Raw genomic sequence first — 21,150 nt, forward strand, 5'->3', positions numbered from 1 at the left:
ATTTAGACCAAAACTGGTATTGAGCATTAAGCATCTGCCACACCTTTACAAAAAAAAGGTGAAAGGAAGCCAGCTGCTCACTAAACTATATAGTTTGTAAGTCATATTAATTCTAATAAATTGGCATGTTAATTCCACAAAATATGGAATATGTTTCACATACTGTTATGTCAACTTAAAAAATGGAATAAACAGCAATGTCCAAACTCATCCACTGTGTGGTGCTGTATAACTTATTTTATTTGAAATGTACCGGGAAGAATCCTTTACACAACAGACAAGTCATATTTCATTAATCATTGACACTAACAATTATTTATTTATTAGTTGTTGTGTATTTACATGTGTTGTATATACATTAAAGTGATGTGTGAGACATTGGCAGTAGTGGAGCACTACTCGTGACATATTAGTGCAATATCAAATGGTTGGAAATCTAAACCTTTGACCAAAAACTTTTCATTTTGAACCTCGCTGTAACAAAGAGATCACATAACTATCTTTACAAGTAAAAGTGACGTACCATTTACATAGAATACACGGCACAGAGGCAGATGAAGGTGATAAACATCATTTGCTCTTTTGGAGAAAAAACAATGGATTTAGTTATTTTCTCGACACGGTGGCCGAACAACCTTCAGCCCTATGCCAACAACCAAAAAACATAATTAAAGATCAATGGAAGTATACAGAGGACATAATAACACAAACGGCCACAAAATGAAATACTAATATGACAGCCCTGCAACAAATGCTACATTTAAAGCTAATCATTTTCAGTTTTTCTTCATTAAAAAAACACCATGTTTATGTGAATTCATCAGACAAAACACAGAAAGAAGCACATTACTTTGGTACTGTGATGCACGTAGTAGTTGTTTTGTCCTTTGTCCACCAGCTGAAGGAACTTAGAGACCTGTGCCATCACCTGCAATGCCACGTAACACGACGACAAATCTTCGCTCTAATAGTAAAATCAACACCTCTCTGACACTGTCAAAAAAAAACACACCAAAAGCTTCACCAAGGTAGTGTAAGGAAAGGTTGTTTCATAAAGCCTTACATTTTACAGTTGTTTGTGTTTGTAGAAAAGGTGAAGAAGCAAAAAAGCTATGAAAAAAAATACACGTAACACTGACTGAATACTTAAATATAGAGTAAAATGCCCAGATGTGACAGATAAAGGTGCTCTGGAAGCTAAATAAATACTTGAGAGACTATACATTGTACATTTAATGAAAGAAAAGGTCTTAGTTTGACTCAAAATGGGCTCAGTTTGACTTATATTTGTTCAGCTGTTTATATATATATGTCTTTCCCATGAACCGTTCTTACATTATTCTACTTCTTATTATATATATATTATATCTTCTTAAAAATGCAGTTTGAAGCAAACAACTTGGGTAAACATAGAGACTGTTTACAATAGTGCATGAACATCTGGGCCGCATGACAACATACATGGAGCCCGTGGTGTTGGGTTTACCCAGAGTGCCACAAAGTGGAAGACTGTGTGAGAAACAGTTGTGCTGACGTTTAGACGAACGTGTCCTCATGTGGTCTTAGTAAAGGGTAGTGCTACTGTGTGTGTGTGTGTGTGTGTGTGTGTGTGTGTGTGTGTGTGTGTGTGTGTGTGTGTGTGTGTGTGTGTGTGTGTGTGTGCCAGCTGTTCTACTGTCAGCAGCAGGATCTCTTCTTCTCTGACGGGCCGCCGACCAGCTGGACCGTCTTCTCCTTCTCCCGGTCCTCTTGCTCTTTCAGAATTCTGAGGGACACAATGAGGCGTGAAGGACAGAGTCAGTTCTGGCAGGACGCGCTCACATTCGCTCGAGGCATGTTTAGCTGATGTTAATGCGGCTGCCTCCAACCCGCACACGCTTCCGTTCTGCTCCGTCTGCGTCAGGTCTACGTGGGCTCATGAGGATTAGTCGCAACACTCCCTGCCTATTTGTCATGTTGGTGTGGAGTAAACGCTGATGCGCTGTCTTGTCACAGCGGGGGGGGGATTAACCCCCGAGAGTAGAACTATGAGGTCAAGCAGTGAAACAGATTAAATGAAGCACATCGCAGCACATGTTCACTGTACATATCTAATTGATTTGAAGATGAATATTTGATGGCGTGCTTCACTGCCATGAAAACCTCCCGAGCCAGCTGATGAGAAAAAGTCCTTTGTGCCGTTAAAAACAGAACAAAATTAAACGTTTGTGTTTGTTTTTCTATGCTGTGCCTTATGTCAGTGCAGAAATAATGGACTTGAAAGCTGTTCAACTATACTTTACTTTGAAATGCATTGTTCATTGTCTATAGCCCACAGCAACAACATACAATGACGACCCAGAGGACACACTGAGGCCCGTTGTTTAAGGTTATGGCTGCAGGGATCAGGCTTTTCCCAAAGTAAGCCTCACAGTTCAGTACATGCACTCAAGCGGCGGTAGGGTGAGGTGGTGGCGGCCGGGTGCGTGATGTCATGTTCTGTTGTGGTCGCAAAGCATGCAATGGCCTTATTGTTGAGCTTTACGAGGTCGGGTGTGGGGAGCCCAATTATGCCGGCAGCGTCGTTGGCTACGCGTGTGAGTTAGTAACAAACAACAGACACTGAAGAGCTACACACAAAAGCCATTACTTTTGCTCACCTGGCTAAATGAATCATGGACTCCATCACGTTGTGTCCAGAGCAGGCGCTGCACTCATAGAACGTTAGTTGGCAGTCCTGGAAAAGGGTGGACATGTTTCAAACTCTTGCACATTTCATCAGGGTCAAAGTCAAATCTGAACAAATAGTAACACAATTCTTATGAAACAATACTACCTCATTCTTTCAGTCACTATAGAAACTGAGACTAAGACACACCAAAGACTAGAAAACTAAAATAAGGATGCGATGAAGTCCCTATCCTGTATATAATCACGTTTCTTTCATTTATAATAGCTAAAACAAATGCACCACTGGCTGGACTGTTGTTTTTCTCGGCTAGAACCTTGAGCAACAAAACACAAAACAGACCTTGGCGAGTCGTTCCCCAACTCCTTTCTGAACTTGTCTCTCGGTCTCTTTGTCTGTTTTGTTTCCCAAGAGCAGGGTGGGGATGTCCTCGCCTGCGCCCTCCTGTGAAAGAAGGAACACAAAAGAATACAGATCTTCAAAGAGTTCAAGTTAAAAGACTCGGCCACCATCTTCCCCATTGCTACCGGCTCCCCAGCGGGGAAGCCAGTACGGAAGCATCGCTGGAAAACAAATTCAGCAACTGACTTTCATTTGCCCTATATCTTTTACAAACATGTAAAAATACATTTTCAACACACACCCACTCTGATTCCTTTCAACCTGCCAAAGGGAATCAAAGAAGAGAAAAAGTAAAAGCAAACATTTTGTTCTGCTCGTGGTATTTCTGTGAAGCACAAGGTGACTGTTTACCTTTACACTCGTCAGCCACTGCCTGACAGCTGTGAAGCTCTGCACACTTGTGATGTCATACATCACAACCACACCGTCAGCCTTGCGAAAGAATTGTTTGGTGATGCTCCGGTACCTGCAGGATGGGGGAGGCGGGGTTAAAACATCCCTGAAAACTCTCTCTTGGCTTCAGCTGCTTTTGAACGTGTGAAAGTACAAGCACAATGTTTATAAATGAGATATGAGGTGCATTATGTTTAAAACACATATGTCTTAACCTTTCTATATCTTTTACAAGGAAACTATTTTAGGGTTCATACATATTTTGACTGATGGATTACCAGGACTTTTTCATGACTTTAAAACAAATTTCCGTGACCAAATATTTTGTAAGATCTCGGTATATACTTGAAAAAGTGAGAAAATTTAGTATTTAAACTAACAATGAGAATTCCAAAGCATAGAGTATACCTTAAATTACACCAATATGTATTTATTTTTGAGCATCTTTCTTTTAAAAGCATTTTCATTATTTGAAACTCAGCCTAAATGAACGACAACACATTTCCATGACTTTTACAAAACTTTTGGGATTTTTTGAACATAACCATTTTAAAATGCAATGACTTTTCCAGGTTTTTTGTGACTAGTCTTCCTCGACCGTCTGAACCCTGCAATTTGATTCATTGGAACTTTAAGAATTCAAGTGCACTCTTTTGAAAGAAAGTAGTGGCCCATAGTGACCTTCTCAAAGGGCCACAGCTGAAGCTGAAGTCATGTTGCAGGACATAAAACACTCTTTTCAAATGTCCCTACCTCTCCTGTCCTGCTGTGTCCCACAGCTGCAGCGCCACCTGGCTGTTGTCCACAGCTATTGTCTTTACGCTGTAATCTATACCTGCACACACAGACAAGAACGTTATTCAGTCAGCACTTTGTTTTAATATTGTTTACTGCATACTGTTCCAACAACAATAAACAAATGATTGTACACAAATGCACATATTTACATTGATCTGAATGCATGTGAGTGTGGGCAATTGTTAAATGAAACAATTTAAACATGATTTTCGTTCATGCTGTAAAAATAATGTTTGGGTCAATGGAGCCAAAGAATTTTGAAATGAGGTGTTACTTTCAAACTTAAAAAAAGTGTTTGAAATGCATAAAATCAGCCTTAAAGCACTTTCTTTATCAAAATAAAATCTTCCACCAGCTCTAGAGAATGAAGTTTAAAGATATCCTTCAAAAGGCCGAACCAAACAAATGTGCTCGAGACCTAATATGACGTCGCTGTATTTAGTTTGAGAGAAAGAAGACAGAAAGAGTCTCCAGTGCCACATCGAAGCGCTCTCACGTCACATACAGAGTCTGAAGTCAACGGGGCTGTGCGCTCAAGAACTAGTACTATACGTACCCACAGTGGCAGAAGTGCCAGGGTGGAAGCAGCCGTCGCAAAATCGCCGAAGTAGGGAGGTCTTTCCTACGCTGGAGTTCCCCACTAGGACGATCTTGAAGAGGCGGTCGGGCGGCGAGGGCCCGCCTTCCTCCTGCAGAAACAGGACGCGTGACAGCAGAGACTGAACAGAGGTGATGGGATCTCGCTTTAAGCAATTCGTTAAGTGGCTGAGGGAGCGAGGCTGCAACAGGGCCGTACTGTGCATAATGATGTCACCGAGAAATGACTTACATTTAAGCTGGTCTCCTTGCCAACCGGCTGACCCCTCGGAGATGAGGGCGTTTCACGTTCCCCCACATCGTCCTGCGACTTTTGCTGCCGGGCAGAAGACGCACAAGGGTAAATATCGCTCATCACCAAGTCTATATGCTCGTCATTGTCTGAGGCCGCCTCTTCTTCCCTGCACTCCTGAAGTGCGGTTCGGGGCTGACAGTCGGTCTGGAGCAAGTGTGGGAGGTGGTCCTCCTCGATGGAGATGATCCTCTGGAGGTGCCCCCTTTTGTTCGCTGTGCAGGAGGACTGGCAGGACCCGTTGGCGAGGCTGTGCCTCACAGAGCTGCTGGTGAGCTCCTCCTCATCCTCACTGCAGATAGAAAGCGACATTATAGCACACACTGCAGTGCTAATAGAAGCGTCTCAGGGCCAAGCCACTTGATGACGACAGAAGAAGATGTGTGGTGCTTTACCTTTTGAAGATACTTGCTCTTGTGTGTTTCACGACAGTGATTGTAGGCCTCGGCTTCGAACTGAATGTTTTCGCGGAATTCTTTGGATTCTACAGAAATAAAACATTATCTTTTGACTTTATTTACGGCATGATACGAAGGATTCAATTAATTAAAAATGCTGGGCTCTTGTTAACGCTCGCATCTTTTTAAAATTCCTATAATCTTTCATAAGAGGGCATATGAAGTGTGGAGAGCAGAATTTAAGTAATACAGCTCTGATAGACGTCACATACCTCGAAGCAGATGTCTTTTTCATCCCGTAAATGTTTGTTCATTTCCCTGGATAGAGCAAAGAAATAAAGGTTTTAAAGAGAGCGGAAGAACCTTTTCATTAAATTTTACTTTTGCAGAATTTTCGGTATTATTTAACTGGCCAAAGTCATTATCAATTTGAATGCTTGGCCTTGTTTGATGGTCTGTTTTCTGCTTTCTCCGGGTTAATGTATACATCTGTTACCCGCTGTTCCTGTTATTATTTATTTTATTTTATCATCTGTGTGTTTAACTTAGTTTATGGCATTGGGATGCTGCTAGTACGACAAAGAATTTCTCCTTGGAGATTAATAAAGTACTTTTCATTTCATTTCATTCATTCATTAATAGGAAAAGGTATTTCTTTGACTGAACACGATTTGTCAGTTGAGTAAATATTAGCGGGCACTAGCTTGAATCTCTGGACCATTAGTTCCAATCGCTGGCTACCAGTGGAAGGCTGATTTCTAGTCACAAGATAAACATCCCTGTCATGTCTTTGTCTTGCATTTGGTTTTGACTTAAGTGGGGCCAGTAAAGCTGCACGTCTCGATCCAAACCTCAAAAGCTCCAGTTGTTTGACGAGGCCGGCTCGCTCTCTCTGCAGTCCCTCAGTCAGTCTGTATATTTCACTGTGTTGAACATCAACATATGCTTGATTAGAAACACCCTGCGACCAGCCGCAGTGTGCGCTTCAAACACCTTATTCAACACCAGTGGAGAGTATGAGTATTCTCATCAAGATACGGTATCGCAGCATTTAAAACACACATCATTGTCATGATCTTAATCATTTCAAATTGACAGGGTAAATCATACATCAATTATTTAGCACTTTGGTTTGTAGCAAAAAACATGCGATTGCATCCTGACCAATTAGCAAGCAATAAGAACTGGAGAGGCCAACTTAATCAGTGCAGGAGGTATAGATCAGTCAAAGAGAACTCACATCTCCTTCTCCTCATGAAGCCGTGTGGACTGCTCCTGCAGCAGATTCAGCTGGTCCTGAGCCAAGATCAGCTCTTGGCTGGTGTTGTCCAGCTCGCGCGCCAGCTCGTCATTCTTGTGCTTCAGCTTCACATTCTCCACCTTGGTCACATGTTGTTCACTGTGCAGATCCTGGCACTGGAGCTCCAACTGGTGGCAGATACAAAGGAAACAAGCACACAAACTTTTGGATTACTTTGGTTTTAGATGGAATGTGTGTCACAGGGCCCTTTAATGTCATACTATTGAATCACATGTCCCCAAAGTCGGTGTAGGCAGATAAAAACATGTGACCTTAGCGACCCCAAGTGGTGCACACTCACACAATCTACTCCAACCATTGTGCTCATGGCTGTTAAATGCACAGTGACCTCTTCTGCCCAGTTAGAAGTCAGAGGATGAGTGGAAGATGAAGTAATACATAATACCTTCAAGCTGCCTCCAAATATTGGGCTGAATTCCATTAACAGTCACAATCGTGAGCAGAACCAAACTGAATGTTTTTAAAGCTGTACCAGCCCGTTCGCCACAAACACTTTACAGCAGACTTATTAATTATTGGTGTTAGGTGCCGTGAGATGAAAAAAAATGTTTTAGGTGCTTGAACTTTATTTGCGTACTTACAATTTCTGCTACTTTATACATCTACTACATCTGAGACACAGATATTGTACTCTTCACTCTGACAACATCGGTAATGAGGTACTTTTGAGCTTAATATTACTAAATATAAATCAACTAACAAATGATCATGTTTTATTATGGATCAAGCTATGAAGTAGTCCCTTAACACCACTCTTACCTTTTTGTGATGAATACATATCAAGGCATGAGTTTCAATTAGAGACTGCACTACATAAACAAATAAGATCATTGTCTGAGAAACAAACCAACTCACTCGCTTCACAAACGCTTTATATACTCAACAAACTGTCTGTTGTTTTAGTGTTTGAACATGAGAAATGTATGTGTAGGTTACTGGGCTCAGAGACCTATCACTTTGTTTTACAATGATAGTTTAATAGGTGTGTTTATGGCACTAAATCGCTTTATTAGCTTATTTACAGCATTCTGTTATCTGCCGTCTTGTTTAATGTGTTTCATGGGTTGCTGCTCTGACAGATGAATTTCCCTGTGGGATAACTGAAGTAAGGAAGTGTGCGTGTAAAGTGTTTCTCATGGGAATGAATACCGCCGTGCACTTTCTAAAGAATCTCTTACTTACCCTTTTCTGTTTGTGAAAGAGCTGTTCCATCTCTTTCTCCTTACCAGACAGCTGCAGCTCCAGGTCCTGACTGCGAGACAGAAAGCGCTCATAGTCCTGAAGTGCAGGGATAAAAGAGAGAGGCGGGAGGACAGAGTGCATGTGTAATGAAGATGATGCACATGTGCAGTGTTTGACATATTTATCATATTATATATTTGTAGATAAGGTAGGTTTGTACCTGCAGCACAATCCTGTCTTTTTCATTCTTAATTTGCTGCTCCATTTCCTCATAAAGGCGCTGGATCTCATGATCGTGGGTTGCTGCTTTCCTGTACGGACACAATTCAGATGCGATAACGTGCCGTACAGTGGCTACCTCACACAGGATGTGCATGAAGCAACTGCCGAGATCGACACACTTGAACTCAAACAGTAGTTTTGAATGACCTCAGTTACATGTCTTCCTGACCTCTGGAGAGCGCTCTCCATCTCCCTCTTCTCCTTGTTGGCTTCAATGATCTGGGCTGTCACTCTGGCCAGGAAGTCCTCAAAATTGGATAAAAGGTGGGGTTCATCTCGGCTCAGCTGGGCCCACAAGCTGCGCACTTCAGCACGGCTGAGGGGACAGAATTAAGAAGCAGGAATAACCCAGAGTGGCATCAAAGTAAACGTTATTAATGACATTTGTTGTCTTACACAAGAGATTTGCGATTCTTTTTTTTTTTTTTTAAGACAAACTAAAATATTCAAGGACACTGGTTGAAATTCAAGCACAGCAACAGTCAAACACATAAACGTACATAAAGGCAGCCACTCACATACAGCAAATCATCCTGGTTTCAAAAAGAACATGATGTCCTTTGCCTAATACATTGTTTATTATTGCAGCAAAAAAAAAAAAATCTGATACTTTTGTCATAACTATTGTCTGCTGCATACTGTACCAGTACAGTAAGTTATGGATATATAACTTACTGTTTTTTTCTATGTTTTTTTTTTGTACTCTTTGTTTATAGTTGTATATAAATTGCCAGTTGCATAGTGTACTTTAAACACTCAGTGACACTGATTGTGCAATACTTTTGTCATATTTTTGTGCCCCACTTTATATATTTTCTTATACCATTAGCAGTTATAGCAATGTAATACATTTTTGAATGTTCTTACATTTTTGAAACGCTTTCTGTTTTAATTTAACCCACCAGAAAATGTTGAGAATCACTACTCTAAAGGACACTATTGACTCGTTACATGTACACGTGGGCGCAATTACCACCGGACCCACTGCTGTGCTGAGCGGCACTCCTCACTCTTGATCTAACACCTGCTCTCTGCAACTGGGTGCTGAATTTTCTTTCAGGCAGAGTTGGCAACCGCACTTCGGACACAAGAACTGTGAGCACAGGGACACCCCAGGGCTGTGTACTGAGTCCCTTGATGATCATGACCCAAAGAGGAAGAAGGTGCAGCGCACACAACTTTACATCGGTGGGACAGAGATGGAAATGGTGAAAACCTTCAAATTCCTTGGAACGCACATCAGCGAGGACCTCACCTGGTCTCATAGCGCACTGCAGAACAGCAGCGACTGTATTTATTAAGAAGCCTGAGGAAATGCCATCCAACATTCTCAGCAGCTTCTACAGATGTGTGCTCGAGAGCGTCCTTACCCGCTCAATCATAGTATGGTATGGAAACTGCACTGCAGGAAGGCTTTTCAGCATGAGATTAAAAACTGCACAGTACATCTCAGGAGCAGGCTTCCCCTCTCTTCAGGACATGTACTCCACCAGGGTAACCAGGAGAGCACACCACCATCATCAGGGATACAACACACCCTCAGCTGCAGCACAAAGTGATCCGAGCATCTAAAATGTTGACTGGAGCAAAACAGGTGGGAGGCAGAAGCCAATAGGATGTGTAAATCTCGCATCCCCTTTCACCATTGTTTAGTTTTATAGTTGGAGTTGTTTGCTAAAGGTGAGTCCAGTCATGCATTTCAGGAGATCATTATCCAACAAAGCAATGTCTAAACAGACCTAACAGTTACTAATACCTATTATATAGTGTATGAAATATCAATGGAAAGAAATTTGACATTAACGATTTAGATTAGATTGTGAAGGCTCTTTGAGTGTGAATGCTGTCATACAATCCTGATGTTAAAGACAAAATGTCTCTGTTTCAAACACGATACTATGAAACGGACTTGAATACTCGAGCTGTCACATTCTGATACAGAGAGGCCGAGCACAGATTGCTCGGAGAGGGAGCACAGGAACAGCTTTGCTCGCGAGTGGAAACTTCCCAGTCTTGTTTGGTTTGCGCAGCTGATTACAGTCCCCTGAAATGAAGTGTGCACTTTAAAGCAGATATGACGTGGGTCTAACAACACGCCGCTGTAAACACGAGAACACAAGTCCATGCGGTACTCACTCTTCAAAGACACTGTTGGCTCCGAGGCTCTCCATAAGCATGCAAAAGTGTTTCTCCTCTTCCTCCTCATCTCCTCTAGCCATGTTCTCGTCCCACTGGGTCTGGTACAGGACCTCTGTTGGGCTTTTACAGGCGTTCTTCTCCCCCATGTCTTCCGCTACAGAAATCTTCCGACCGAATAAGAACTCACCTGGAAATATCAAGACCTTTAGTGCAAAATCGGAAATGTCAGAATACACCTACTCGTTATAGTAGCAGTGTTTGTTTCAAGTAGAAACTGACTCAAAACGTACTGAAGCCGGAAGAGAACTCGTCCAGGGTTAGGTATCCATTGCCATCGGCATCGAGAGTATTGAATACGTTTTCCAGCTCCTCTGCGCTGAGAGGGAGCTCGGCAGTCAGCCTCTATTTAAAAACAGACACAAAACACAGCTGCTATTGGAAAGAACAAAGCCTCAAGGACTTTAACAATACTGTAACTATAACAACTACTACTTGAGATGGATAAGGACAGTCATTAGCCCAGTGGCTATCATGAGCAACGGAACAGTTGACAGTTATTTTTACCAGCTAGACTGAAGCAGCCGAAATAACACAGAAGGCAAGTAATATATCAAATAGCCTCTCTCTCATTGCTCTTGCAATTCGGACATGTTTAATGGACATCATCCTCAGCAGCACAGTGCTTCACACTCTTCACACTCATACAGTCCTTAACACCTGGAAACTTACAGTCTTTAATGATTGACCACTGTTGGGTCAAGTGAGTCCGGCAAAAGTATTTTACAAGAAGATTTTAAGTAGAGATACCAGTTGAGGGTGAAGGAGAGACAGCTGCTTTGCAACTAAAGATTCCATCCGAACGCACATGACAGAGTGAGAACCTCCCGTCTGACCATGACAGTAACGACAGGATCATTAACAAGAAAAGCCAACACAGCCACACCTCTGTAGGCAGCCTGGGTTTTACGCCGTGTTTACATTGCTGCGAAATGTTGACCGAGGCGTCCCATACAATCCATGGCAGGGATCCAGATTATTAGCTGTTCCTGTAAAGTGTGTTATCAGGGCAGAACATATCCCTAATGTCAGCCAACAGTAGCATTGCCAAGCTATTGTGCCGGTGTTCACAGCGTGAGATGCACATTTAAACTGAGAAAATCTAGTGACTATAAAAATGCTTTGTCAAATGTTCACATGACTGGAAGCGGTACCACTCATTCATCATGTGAAATCATCTGCAATGTCTGGCATATGTAAGGTGGAAAGAAGAGTAAAACAAGCATATCTCAACAGTGACAAGCATTGCTGGTAAGTTCAGATTTTACTGTACAGTACAAACAGCCACATAAATAGAGAAGAGGAGGACTGGACCGCTGTCCTGCTCGCCACCTAATTTCCAATTCATTATCATAAACACCAGATCAAAGCGTCCATCTCTCTGTATTTATGCACCTATGTCGCCTACAAGTGCTTCATCAAAGGATCAGCCGTGGCAGGGCTGAGTGTCAGAGGGGTAAGTGAATCAGCACAACAATGTGAGTGGAGGAGTTGCAGGACAAAGCTTCTGCGCGGGTCGCTGTGTCTCGGTCTCTTTCATGCCGCTTTGAATAAGGTCCACGTGTCCTGTTCGGCATCTTTAATGATGAGTGCACAGAGCATCCCTCCATTTCACGCTCTAAAGATGCCCACTGCGGCTGCCCAACAGCGTTAAACCTTTGTAACAAACTTTAAATTACTTGTAGGGACACCTACATTACAATGTGTGAGTGTTAAATAACAGTGTAACAGTGCTATGTTCTGTGTCAGCAAGACCCTAAATGTAATCCAAGCTAACGTTACGTCATCGAAGTTTGAGTTACTTTCATGCAACAGAGATGTATTACAGCTCAGCCATGGCAGTCACACTTGTGTCAGCATCCTCACCTGCATGTCACGCTGGGTGATGAAGCCCTTGCTCTCGATGTCACACATCTGGAAGAACTCGTGGGTTTTCTCCACGATGGTGTTTTGTCCCACAACCCCGTTCTCACGTTTGCCCGCCTCGCCGCTGCCTCCTTGCCTTGGCCATGCTGCCTGGGCCACCGCGGTGGTGGTCGTGGTGGCGCTGGCGCAAGGAGCAGGAAAAGCTGCCATGATGTTTAAGAGTCTCTTCCTTTCAGAGCGTTTTTCTCTGCGTCCTTCACATGAGCTGATAACAGACAGAGGTGTGGAGGAAAGAGATCCTGGAGAAGCCGAGCTTCAGCCTGCTCTACATCAGAGCCTCTCACCAATGTCACAGATCGTCATCTCTTAGCAACCGCCTCTTTAATTAGTCGATGAAACCTAGGAGAGAGACAGCGGGAGAGTCTTCAGTTTGAATAAGTATAGCTCTTCGCCAGTCAGAATTAGAAATATATAAAATGTATGTACTGCAATAAAAACATGTTACTGAACAAAATGTAAAGTCTATAAATGGATGTCTATAAAAGGTAGACAGATCATCCTTGTTTCCAGCATATAAATAATTAAATAACAGCCGCATTAAAAGGAACAGACTTGAGAGATTGGAATACATTTGTTCCTAAGAGGATCATCTTGATTCATTTGTTTAATTAGTTATGCTAATTATTAATTCACATAAAAAACAGCCTGTGTGTGTCATTATGCAATGCTGCCTTTGCGTCAGTGTTCTTTCTCGCACTTTTTGACATCTCTCCCATACATTATCACTCTGATTAACATTTGCATTGTCAAACATGGCCCACTGCGAGCTGTACGCCTAAAACCACTGCTGCTCTTCTTCTCCTTTACGTCAGGGACGATGGCCCGAGCTGAGACTAATGTCATCTGACAAGTAAAGCCCAAAACTGAAGAGAAAGTTGTGGTATGACGCGGAGGGTCTTGTCTGCCTGGAAATATTGACTGATAACTCAGTTAGAGGCGGGGTTTTCGTGGGGACTACCGGCCCATGTGAACTGGTCTGGAAGACTGCCTTTGTGCCTGTTGTGCACTATGAGTCAACTCAGTCGATTACTGACTCTGTGTGTGTGTGTGTGTGTGTGTGTGTGTGTGTGTGTGTGTTGACCCATGCAAAAGCAAACATGTGGGACTGGCAGAAGCCAAACAGACGGTAAGAATAATTGACATGCATGTATCGGCAGGTAGAACAACAGAGGAGAATGCAGGGTCAGTGACATAATACACACAAAAACCTTATAACTCATTCATGAAGCTCACTGAAGCATTTCATTTCATCTAAAAGTCATGTTATTTGTTCCATATCTGCCATTTATATGAATATATATACAGGACCACAATAAATAAATAATAAAACATATATAGTATTTATGGTTTGAAAGACGTTTGGTTTTCAGAGAGGTACTTAAAAGTGAGTGTACAAAGATTGTATTTGACTCAACATTTCAATACTTTTTGCTATTAATACATATGGCATGCTTGCAAGTTTGAGCCAAAACATTAAGCGACATATAACAAGCACAACGGCCCTCACGAGGAAAGTCATCAAGCCACAATGAGCAGCAGGCAGAGCTCAAGCATGTGAGAGGAAATAAGAAAGGGAACTTTGATGAACAGGCGTTTGGAAAGAGTGATGTCGTGTTTTTGTCCTCACGCACACGATGATCCAGAATATTGTCTAATCTTTACGCACATCTTTTGGCCGCAAGCCATAAAAAGGTTTATGGCTCCTTTGTTAGAACGTGGCAAGTGTGTTGAGGCAGGTGGTTAGGGACCTATGTGGAAGGAAAACACTCATATGCTTCTACACGGATACTTAGATAGCAATGAAAAGCCTTTTTGTCTCATGAGCACAATCAATTAAATAATATTTGTGCTGAAACTAAAGTATCTGTCATTTTCCAAAGACCTAACTTTTTAAATGCTGGAGCGTCCTGCTTTGCATACAGCAAAATTGCCTTATCTGTTTTAGGGTTTGACATGGAACAGCTGTTAGCTATGTCTTAGCTACAGCACTTACTAGCAGTGAAGCAAAACAAGCCCAACCAGAAACTAGAACACTGTTTTATGAAACACAAATGAATCAAAAAACATAAACATTAATGGAAAGGTCCATCTGTTGAAATGAATGATCAGCCTGACAGATGATTGTCAACAGTCACTTCATTCTACCGAGGACCTGCAAATGACATTCAGTGTGTTCAACAGACCAAGGTGACACATGTAGCTGATTTCAAGCAGACACTGACATAGTGGTCAGAGACAAACAGGTTTGTGGTCTGTAGTCGTGTCTTTAATGTGTCTCAACAAAAGACATTTCTTTTGTTTCGTTTGTCACTCCTGCCAGTCTTATCCCTATTAACATTAATGGTATGATTAAGTTGATTGATATTGATTAAACATATAAGTATACGTACATATCATACATATAAGTTAGATTAGCCACCCGTAAAATAAACTTGTCCTTAACTACAATAAGAGATGACACCTGGCCCTTGAACCTACCTCATGGATTGTGTTCGTGTTTATAATTACATTGTTGCACCCTTTTGATGATCCCTTACTTTATAATATAACATATTAGGAAGTAAATTATCCAGCACGGCTGAACAAATCTGGGCAGGTGTTTTTTTCCGCGTCTTTTTTTTTTTAAATGTAGGCTATTGAGAATTATCCAAATATTTGTCTGACATGCTGGAAGAATTTCAAGTGACTTCAAGTTAACAAATGTGTCTCGCGTACTTCCTGGAAAGCGTTTACGACCATTTCCACTTGTAACAACAAGCACCTTCAGCGTCATCTGCAGCTACGGGGGGCTACACCTCTTACACCTGTCAAGTAGGTTACTTCTTAGTTGTTTCCCCAGAAACGTCATAAAACAAACACACACTTGCAGTATTGGAAACACAATGCCAGCAGAAGTTTCACATAACACGTGTAACCGCAACGAGATGCAACGTTCACTTCCTTCCCCAGGAGTGACACTTTCTTTTATTGTGAAACTTGCTTTGACAGATGAAGCCTCACCGAGACTGTGTAAATACACATTTTTACACAACGTACGCTAAGAAGGACCTCGTTGTAACGTCTCATTAGCGTTTGATAACTACAAACATCGGCGAACAATAGTTGTACCGTCAAGCTGACAGCCAAGAGCAGACCGTCCCTTTAGTGAAGGCGCGTGAGCGGATGTTGGGGAACAAAAGTTGACTTTACGTACCGGTGAATGAAAGGGGGAAACGCAGGTGGGAGGAATTCATTGGCTTTGGTTTGTATCAATCTCGTCCGCGGGTTAGTTGCCCTCGCTGTTTACAAGTCAAGTGGTGCGACTGCAGGAATGCGACGGCGTAAACTGTCGGGGGCGGGGCTTCAACAAAGTCATCGTCGGTAACCACAGCAACGATAACCAGGAAGTCGCGCAGGCATCTGGCCTTTTTTTTTATTTGTATCCCTTTTCTTTTCTCGTGTCGGAAGAAAACTTTTCACATGTTTGAAAGAAGAAGAAAAAGAAGTGGTTTCTTTTATAGAGATTTAGACACAATATTAATCTGATAACAAACGTGCTTTCTTTGTTAGTGGCACTTACTGATAGCAGTGTGTAGTTTAACTGTATTCAATACATTGTTCTTTCTTGATTCTTGTTGTTCTGAGTTTGTACTCACGGTTGGATGCACTTATTGTAAGTCACTTTGGATAAAAGCGTCAGCTTTGGGGGGGAAACATGTTGCACATCTTCCATGATATGTATCTTTCTGGGTCACATATCAGGAAGTAACCAGAACAAATTTCGACATGAAGCCTCCAGTATAGATATTATACGGTAGAGTATAAGGAAACCGCATGCTGCCATGTGGATAGAGCTCTTGTTGAGCTTGGTAGTCAAAAAGAAACCGATGTTTCCCCAAATTAAATCTCATAAGGGATCCTTGGCATTGTACCGGATGAGCTTATAGTACGACATTGTACACTGACATGTATGCATAATGCAGGAGAGTTACTTGAATATAGGTCAGAAACAACACATATATCTAGTTGAACCGGATAAGCAGGAAGCAAAAATCCAACTTTAAGCCCTGCGATACTCAATATTGCAGTATCTAATAACCAACAGCATGCTTCAAAACAAGTGAACAGAAGTGCTAAACCTACATTTCAGTTTTGATCTTCCATCTTCAACATTTCTCTTGTCATTTACATCTCTGTGCTTAAAACTTGTAACGCTCCCAATGGAAACCACAATATTAATATGTAAAATAAAACGTAAGGCTGACACACCAGCTTAGACTGACTACGTGAGAACAGTGATGTTGTGTTAAATAATGGAGTCTATATGAAGGTGGATCCTTCCATGATTTAAGACCTTGTTAGTAGTGGAAAGAGTGACCTCTTAGAATAGTGGTTCTCAAACACGTACGTGAAGGCACTCCAGGAGGTACGTGAGATTTTTTTTAAATGTATTTAAAATTTGCATCCATCCAAAAATCCTTTAAAAATAATTATTTAATAGATTTTCAATACGAAATCAGTGTAAGTTAACAAACTGAATATTTTATTTAATTATCCTAAAAATCCGGAGTCTCGCCCATATCAGGATGGTTTGACCCAAGCTGTCATTACCTGTCTGTTTCTCACTGCCGCCATTAAAACTACAAAAATGAAGTCGTGGTTGAAGCAGCAACGCTGCTGAAAACACGGAGGGACAAGCGACAAAGAAGAAACCACAGGCGGCAAATTCCCGCCAGTTTTCAGACGACTTTATTTTAATGGGATTTACGTCCACGAGTTGAAACATCATATTTTGTAATGTTCAAACTTTTGGGACTTTCAGGATGTATACAACTAGGTTGCAAATCAACCATGAACATTAAATATCAGGGGAAATAAACACCATTAAATACTTTAAAAAAATGTTGTTTATATTTTGTATTACTAATCTGAATCTGCAAAGTAACGAGTACCTTGTAGTGTTTCTGTTGGGTGGTTACACTTCAGATGAACAACAACTTGATGCACATTCCCGGGCCTTTATTCTCCGACGCTTTCACACATGCAGACATTACCACCCGTCTTCCTGCTCACCCTTGTCATGTGTATCTACACTCGCCAGGTGGCGTAGTTCTCACCGTGGACATCACATAATGATGTTGTCAAATAAATCTAGTTAAGTACAAAGTACAATGTTTCCTTCTGAAATGTAGATGAGTAGACTGAAGTAGCATACGATGGAAATCAACTTTGAATTGTACTCGATACTGTTATCCAGTAAGCATACTGTATGTTACGTTACATCACTGAAAAGCCTGCAATCAATATTTTATTAAAGGCTGTTGTAATACATGCACAGCATACAACACTCAACTAGGATAAGAAAAACTGACTTTAATAGTGTTGCCCCCTGGTTTGTTGAGTTGACTGTATTTCAATATATTTTGCCGTTTTTTTGTTGACAAGTGAAATTGTAAAAATAAAAAAAAAGTCACCGGATGTACGACTCGGGCAAAAATATTTTTATTATTTTCTACTATTTATTAATACATACGTGAGATAATATGCATGTATTAATACATTCATTTATTATTTATATTAATTATTAATATATTATAATTAGAATATATAATGTATAATATAAAAATATTATATGTATATCTTCTTTTTTTTTTACTATTTATTAAAACTTTTTTTTGTTTTTGCAAGCAATTTTTAACGGGGGATATATGCCATATTCTATACAGTACAGCATATATGTGACATGTTTGAATGCTTTTCTTAACTGTTGCATTGTATTTGGCTTGTGGGAGGAAACTGCTGCGTAAACCCACAGCTGCACGGGGAGATCAATGCAAACTCACACATACAACCAAGGGGGTGGTTTGCTCCTTTGCTCGCAACAAGGAGACTGCGAGTTGCAGCGGGAATCGAACCCGCTCCCGCTCAGAGGCTCCTGCTTGAGAGCAAGGACCCGAGCCCCGGCTTGTACACCAGGCCTAGTGTCCAACCACTAAGCCACCGTGCAGCCCTCTGCAGTAGAACGTGAAACCATATTTATCTTTGTGGATTCAGAAATAAACAACGTCGATATTGAGCAGCCAGCACGTCGAAACGCAGAGCCACGTGACGTCACGTCAAAGCAACGCCAGCCGTACGCAGCCCGGAAGGCTCTGATTGGTCCGCTAACCACATCCTTTCTGTCTCTCATTTCCGGTTTCATAACATAGTACCGCTGTTTTTAAAAGCCATAGCAGAAACACGAACAATGGATCTTGTTGAAGAACGTTTGGCTGAAGAGGTCCATAAATATGAGCATTCATAAAACCCGTCTGATTGAGTATAAGGACACGCAGATGGAGGTGAATTCCTGGAGAAAGATATCGGTGAACGTCGGTGTGCAGGTCGATTAAACGGTCGTTGCGCCACCTGCTGTTCTGGAGTATGAAAAACGCAGGGGAACTAAAAATCAAAACGAGTCCGTCAATCCGACTGCGCGGCCAGCCGGAGTTGGAGTTGCAGAAGTATAATTCAGCCTTTACTCCAGCGTTGTTAGCGTCCGTTTTTAGCGAATTTAATGATATTAAACTAAACTTTAACTTCTTACCTTTCAAGCTAATATAAATGTAATTGTATAGTTAGCTTTGCCTTTTCTGGAGTCGGTAAAAGGACGCTAATGGCGGTAAATTAGCCGTGCGCTGCTCTTCACTAGTCAGACGAGCTTCTATCCTCAGTAAACACTGTGTGAGCGCTGCTGGTTATTCGGGGATATTAACTTATAGCACGGTCACCCAAATGACCGTCAAGTCTGTTAACACATCCTTGACTGTAGATCTGCCCTTCACAATAAGATATCACGCTTTAACAACTCCAAACTATGCAATAAAAGCTCCGTAATTTCCATTTGAGTGTATAAGGATGTTTTGTTAAACTCTTCTCATGTCAGTCACTGGCAAAACAGCAGCTGATTCAAAGGGATATAAACTCAGTAAATTAATGTATAATGTTATGAATAGAACATTGGTCTGCCTTTTGGGGGAAAAAAAGATGTTTGGTGTCACTCAACGTATTTCCGGGTGTAGGGTTAACCTTTTAATAAAAGGTGGCAATGTGATTAAATTGTGTGCAAAGAGAAAGCAGGTATATTTCAGAATAAACTTGGAGCTCATCCCACCATCGAGGAGCCAGGACAAACAGTCAATCGGACTCGCCCAGTACCAACACAATTGGGATGAAGTTGGTGTTGGTGAAATGGTCACAGTAAAGAGCGATTCGCTCAAACAGACCCTGCTGCTTGGAGGTGAGGAGGAACCTGGGTGGAAAAATAGAAGAAAAAAAAGTCCACTTGGTCATCCTGGAGCAAAACAGCAGAGTTAAAAGATGAAATCAGAGAACTCACCTGTAGAACCTGTAGAACAAACTGAAAACTCCACAGAACTCCACCTGATCAGGAGCTTGGTGAAGCCACCAAATCGTGCATCTAACACTTCCAGAGAGTAAGAAACCGTCATGTCCCGGTTTGTTCTGCACAGTAACAGCTTCCTGTAAAATATCCCATAATATCCACATAATATCCCATAATATCCACATCTCATGACAAATATTATATCCAGTCACTTCTATCAAACTGTGAACCACATCATGTGCTGCTGAATGATGAGTTGGGTGTATTATTTCACCCACGCTGGTCATATTTTATGCAAATATAAGATCATTCACTGAAAACAATCAACTTACAATTATTACAAACATTTCTTTGTAAGTTGAACAGAAAAACGTGTTTGTTTGTAACTATTCACCTCTTCATCCACCTCATTGAGTGTTCTAAAGAGCCCCGTTAGTTTGTGTCTGTGGCGCTGCGCTGCTGTGATTGGTGCTCCTTGCTCCTCTCCTCCAGGTGGAGGCGCTGTAGGACAAACAAACACAACTGCTTTCTGAACGTTTTCATTGGCACTAGATTACTAGAATATAAAGAAAGCAGTGATGAAGCTGCTGTAACATATGAAGACATGGTCGTTGTTGTCCCAGCTGTTTGTTGAACAGTAGAAAGAGTGTAAAAAAAAAGCCGGGTCGTGCTGTACTACTCAGGCTCCACTACAGCGTGTATTCACAGGCGCGATCCCACTACTGAGCGGCACGCAGGCTTTAACCTGCTTCGTCTCTAATCTGGGCCTGGCAGCGGTGAAACTGCTCCATGGCGGTTTTAAAAAAAAAGTTTGGGGTTTTTAAAAAACGTGACATCATCAGGGTGCAGAATCAAGGGGCAAGTGATGAAAACAAACAATTTTCTTTAGAGAATACATGAAAACATATCCATCATTATGGAAAAAAGATAGAAATATATATTTGCCTTTTTAATTAGAGGGTTCACACTTGCCCTCCACCTTTCCTCTTCCCTCTTCTCTTTGTACAAACAAATACACAAATCTCTGTCAGTAAATCAGTCACTGTCTCTGAGTCAGTCATTGTCAGACAGTCCTCCTCTTCTCTCTCCTCCTCTTTGGGTGCATTCAATCGGTGTGCAATTGTAATACCAATGGCCGTCAGATGAGAACAGTAAAGGGACAGTTATGGATTTGTTGTAATTAAATGATTTGTATTTCCACACTTTTTCCCTCCACTACAAACCAGGAAACTCATGTTTAATCAGCTGCTTTTGAAGAAGTCAATATAATACTTATTGAAGTTCCATCATACGGCCACATGTTTTATGCTGTCCATCTGGACGGATACAGTG

At 41.5% G+C, this 21,150-nt stretch overlaps 1 protein-coding gene across 2 annotated transcripts; it reads right to left on the minus strand.

The window, feature by feature from the left end:
* Positions 1-282: 282 nt before the first annotated feature.
* cracr2aa (calcium release activated channel regulator 2Aa) lies at positions 283-15,781 on the minus strand. Of its 2 annotated transcripts, XM_068602909.1 has the most exons (19): positions 15,649-15,781; positions 12,396-12,794; positions 10,763-10,874; positions 10,470-10,659; positions 8,503-8,649; positions 8,272-8,362; positions 8,052-8,147; positions 6,789-6,976; positions 6,400-6,471; positions 5,821-5,866; positions 5,546-5,634; positions 5,091-5,442; positions 4,818-4,950; positions 4,217-4,298; positions 3,422-3,536; positions 3,011-3,112; positions 2,640-2,716; positions 1,643-1,765; positions 283-1,582 (listed from the first exon to the last, which is right to left on the minus strand). In XM_068602909.1, exons 2-18 carry the CDS (start codon positions 12,603-12,605, stop codon positions 1,678-1,680), a joined length of 2,190 nt encoding a protein of 729 aa, XP_068459010.1. In that variant the 5' UTR covers positions 12,606-12,794; positions 15,649-15,781; the 3' UTR covers positions 283-1,582; positions 1,643-1,677. The 2 variants fall into 2 exon arrangements, with proteins under 2 accessions (XP_068459010.1, XP_068459009.1); XM_068602908.1 differs by lacking the exons at positions 12,396-12,794; positions 15,649-15,781 and having other exon boundaries at positions 10,470-10,675; positions 10,763-10,862.
* Positions 15,782-21,150: the final 5,369 nt, after the last annotated feature.

The sequence above is a fragment of the Clinocottus analis genome, unplaced genomic scaffold (genome assembly GCF_023055335.1).
Source record: "Clinocottus analis isolate CAN_PGR_092001 unplaced genomic scaffold, fCliAna1.0.p SCAF_6, whole genome shotgun sequence".
NCBI lineage: Eukaryota > Metazoa > Chordata > Actinopteri > Perciformes > Cottidae > Clinocottus > Clinocottus analis.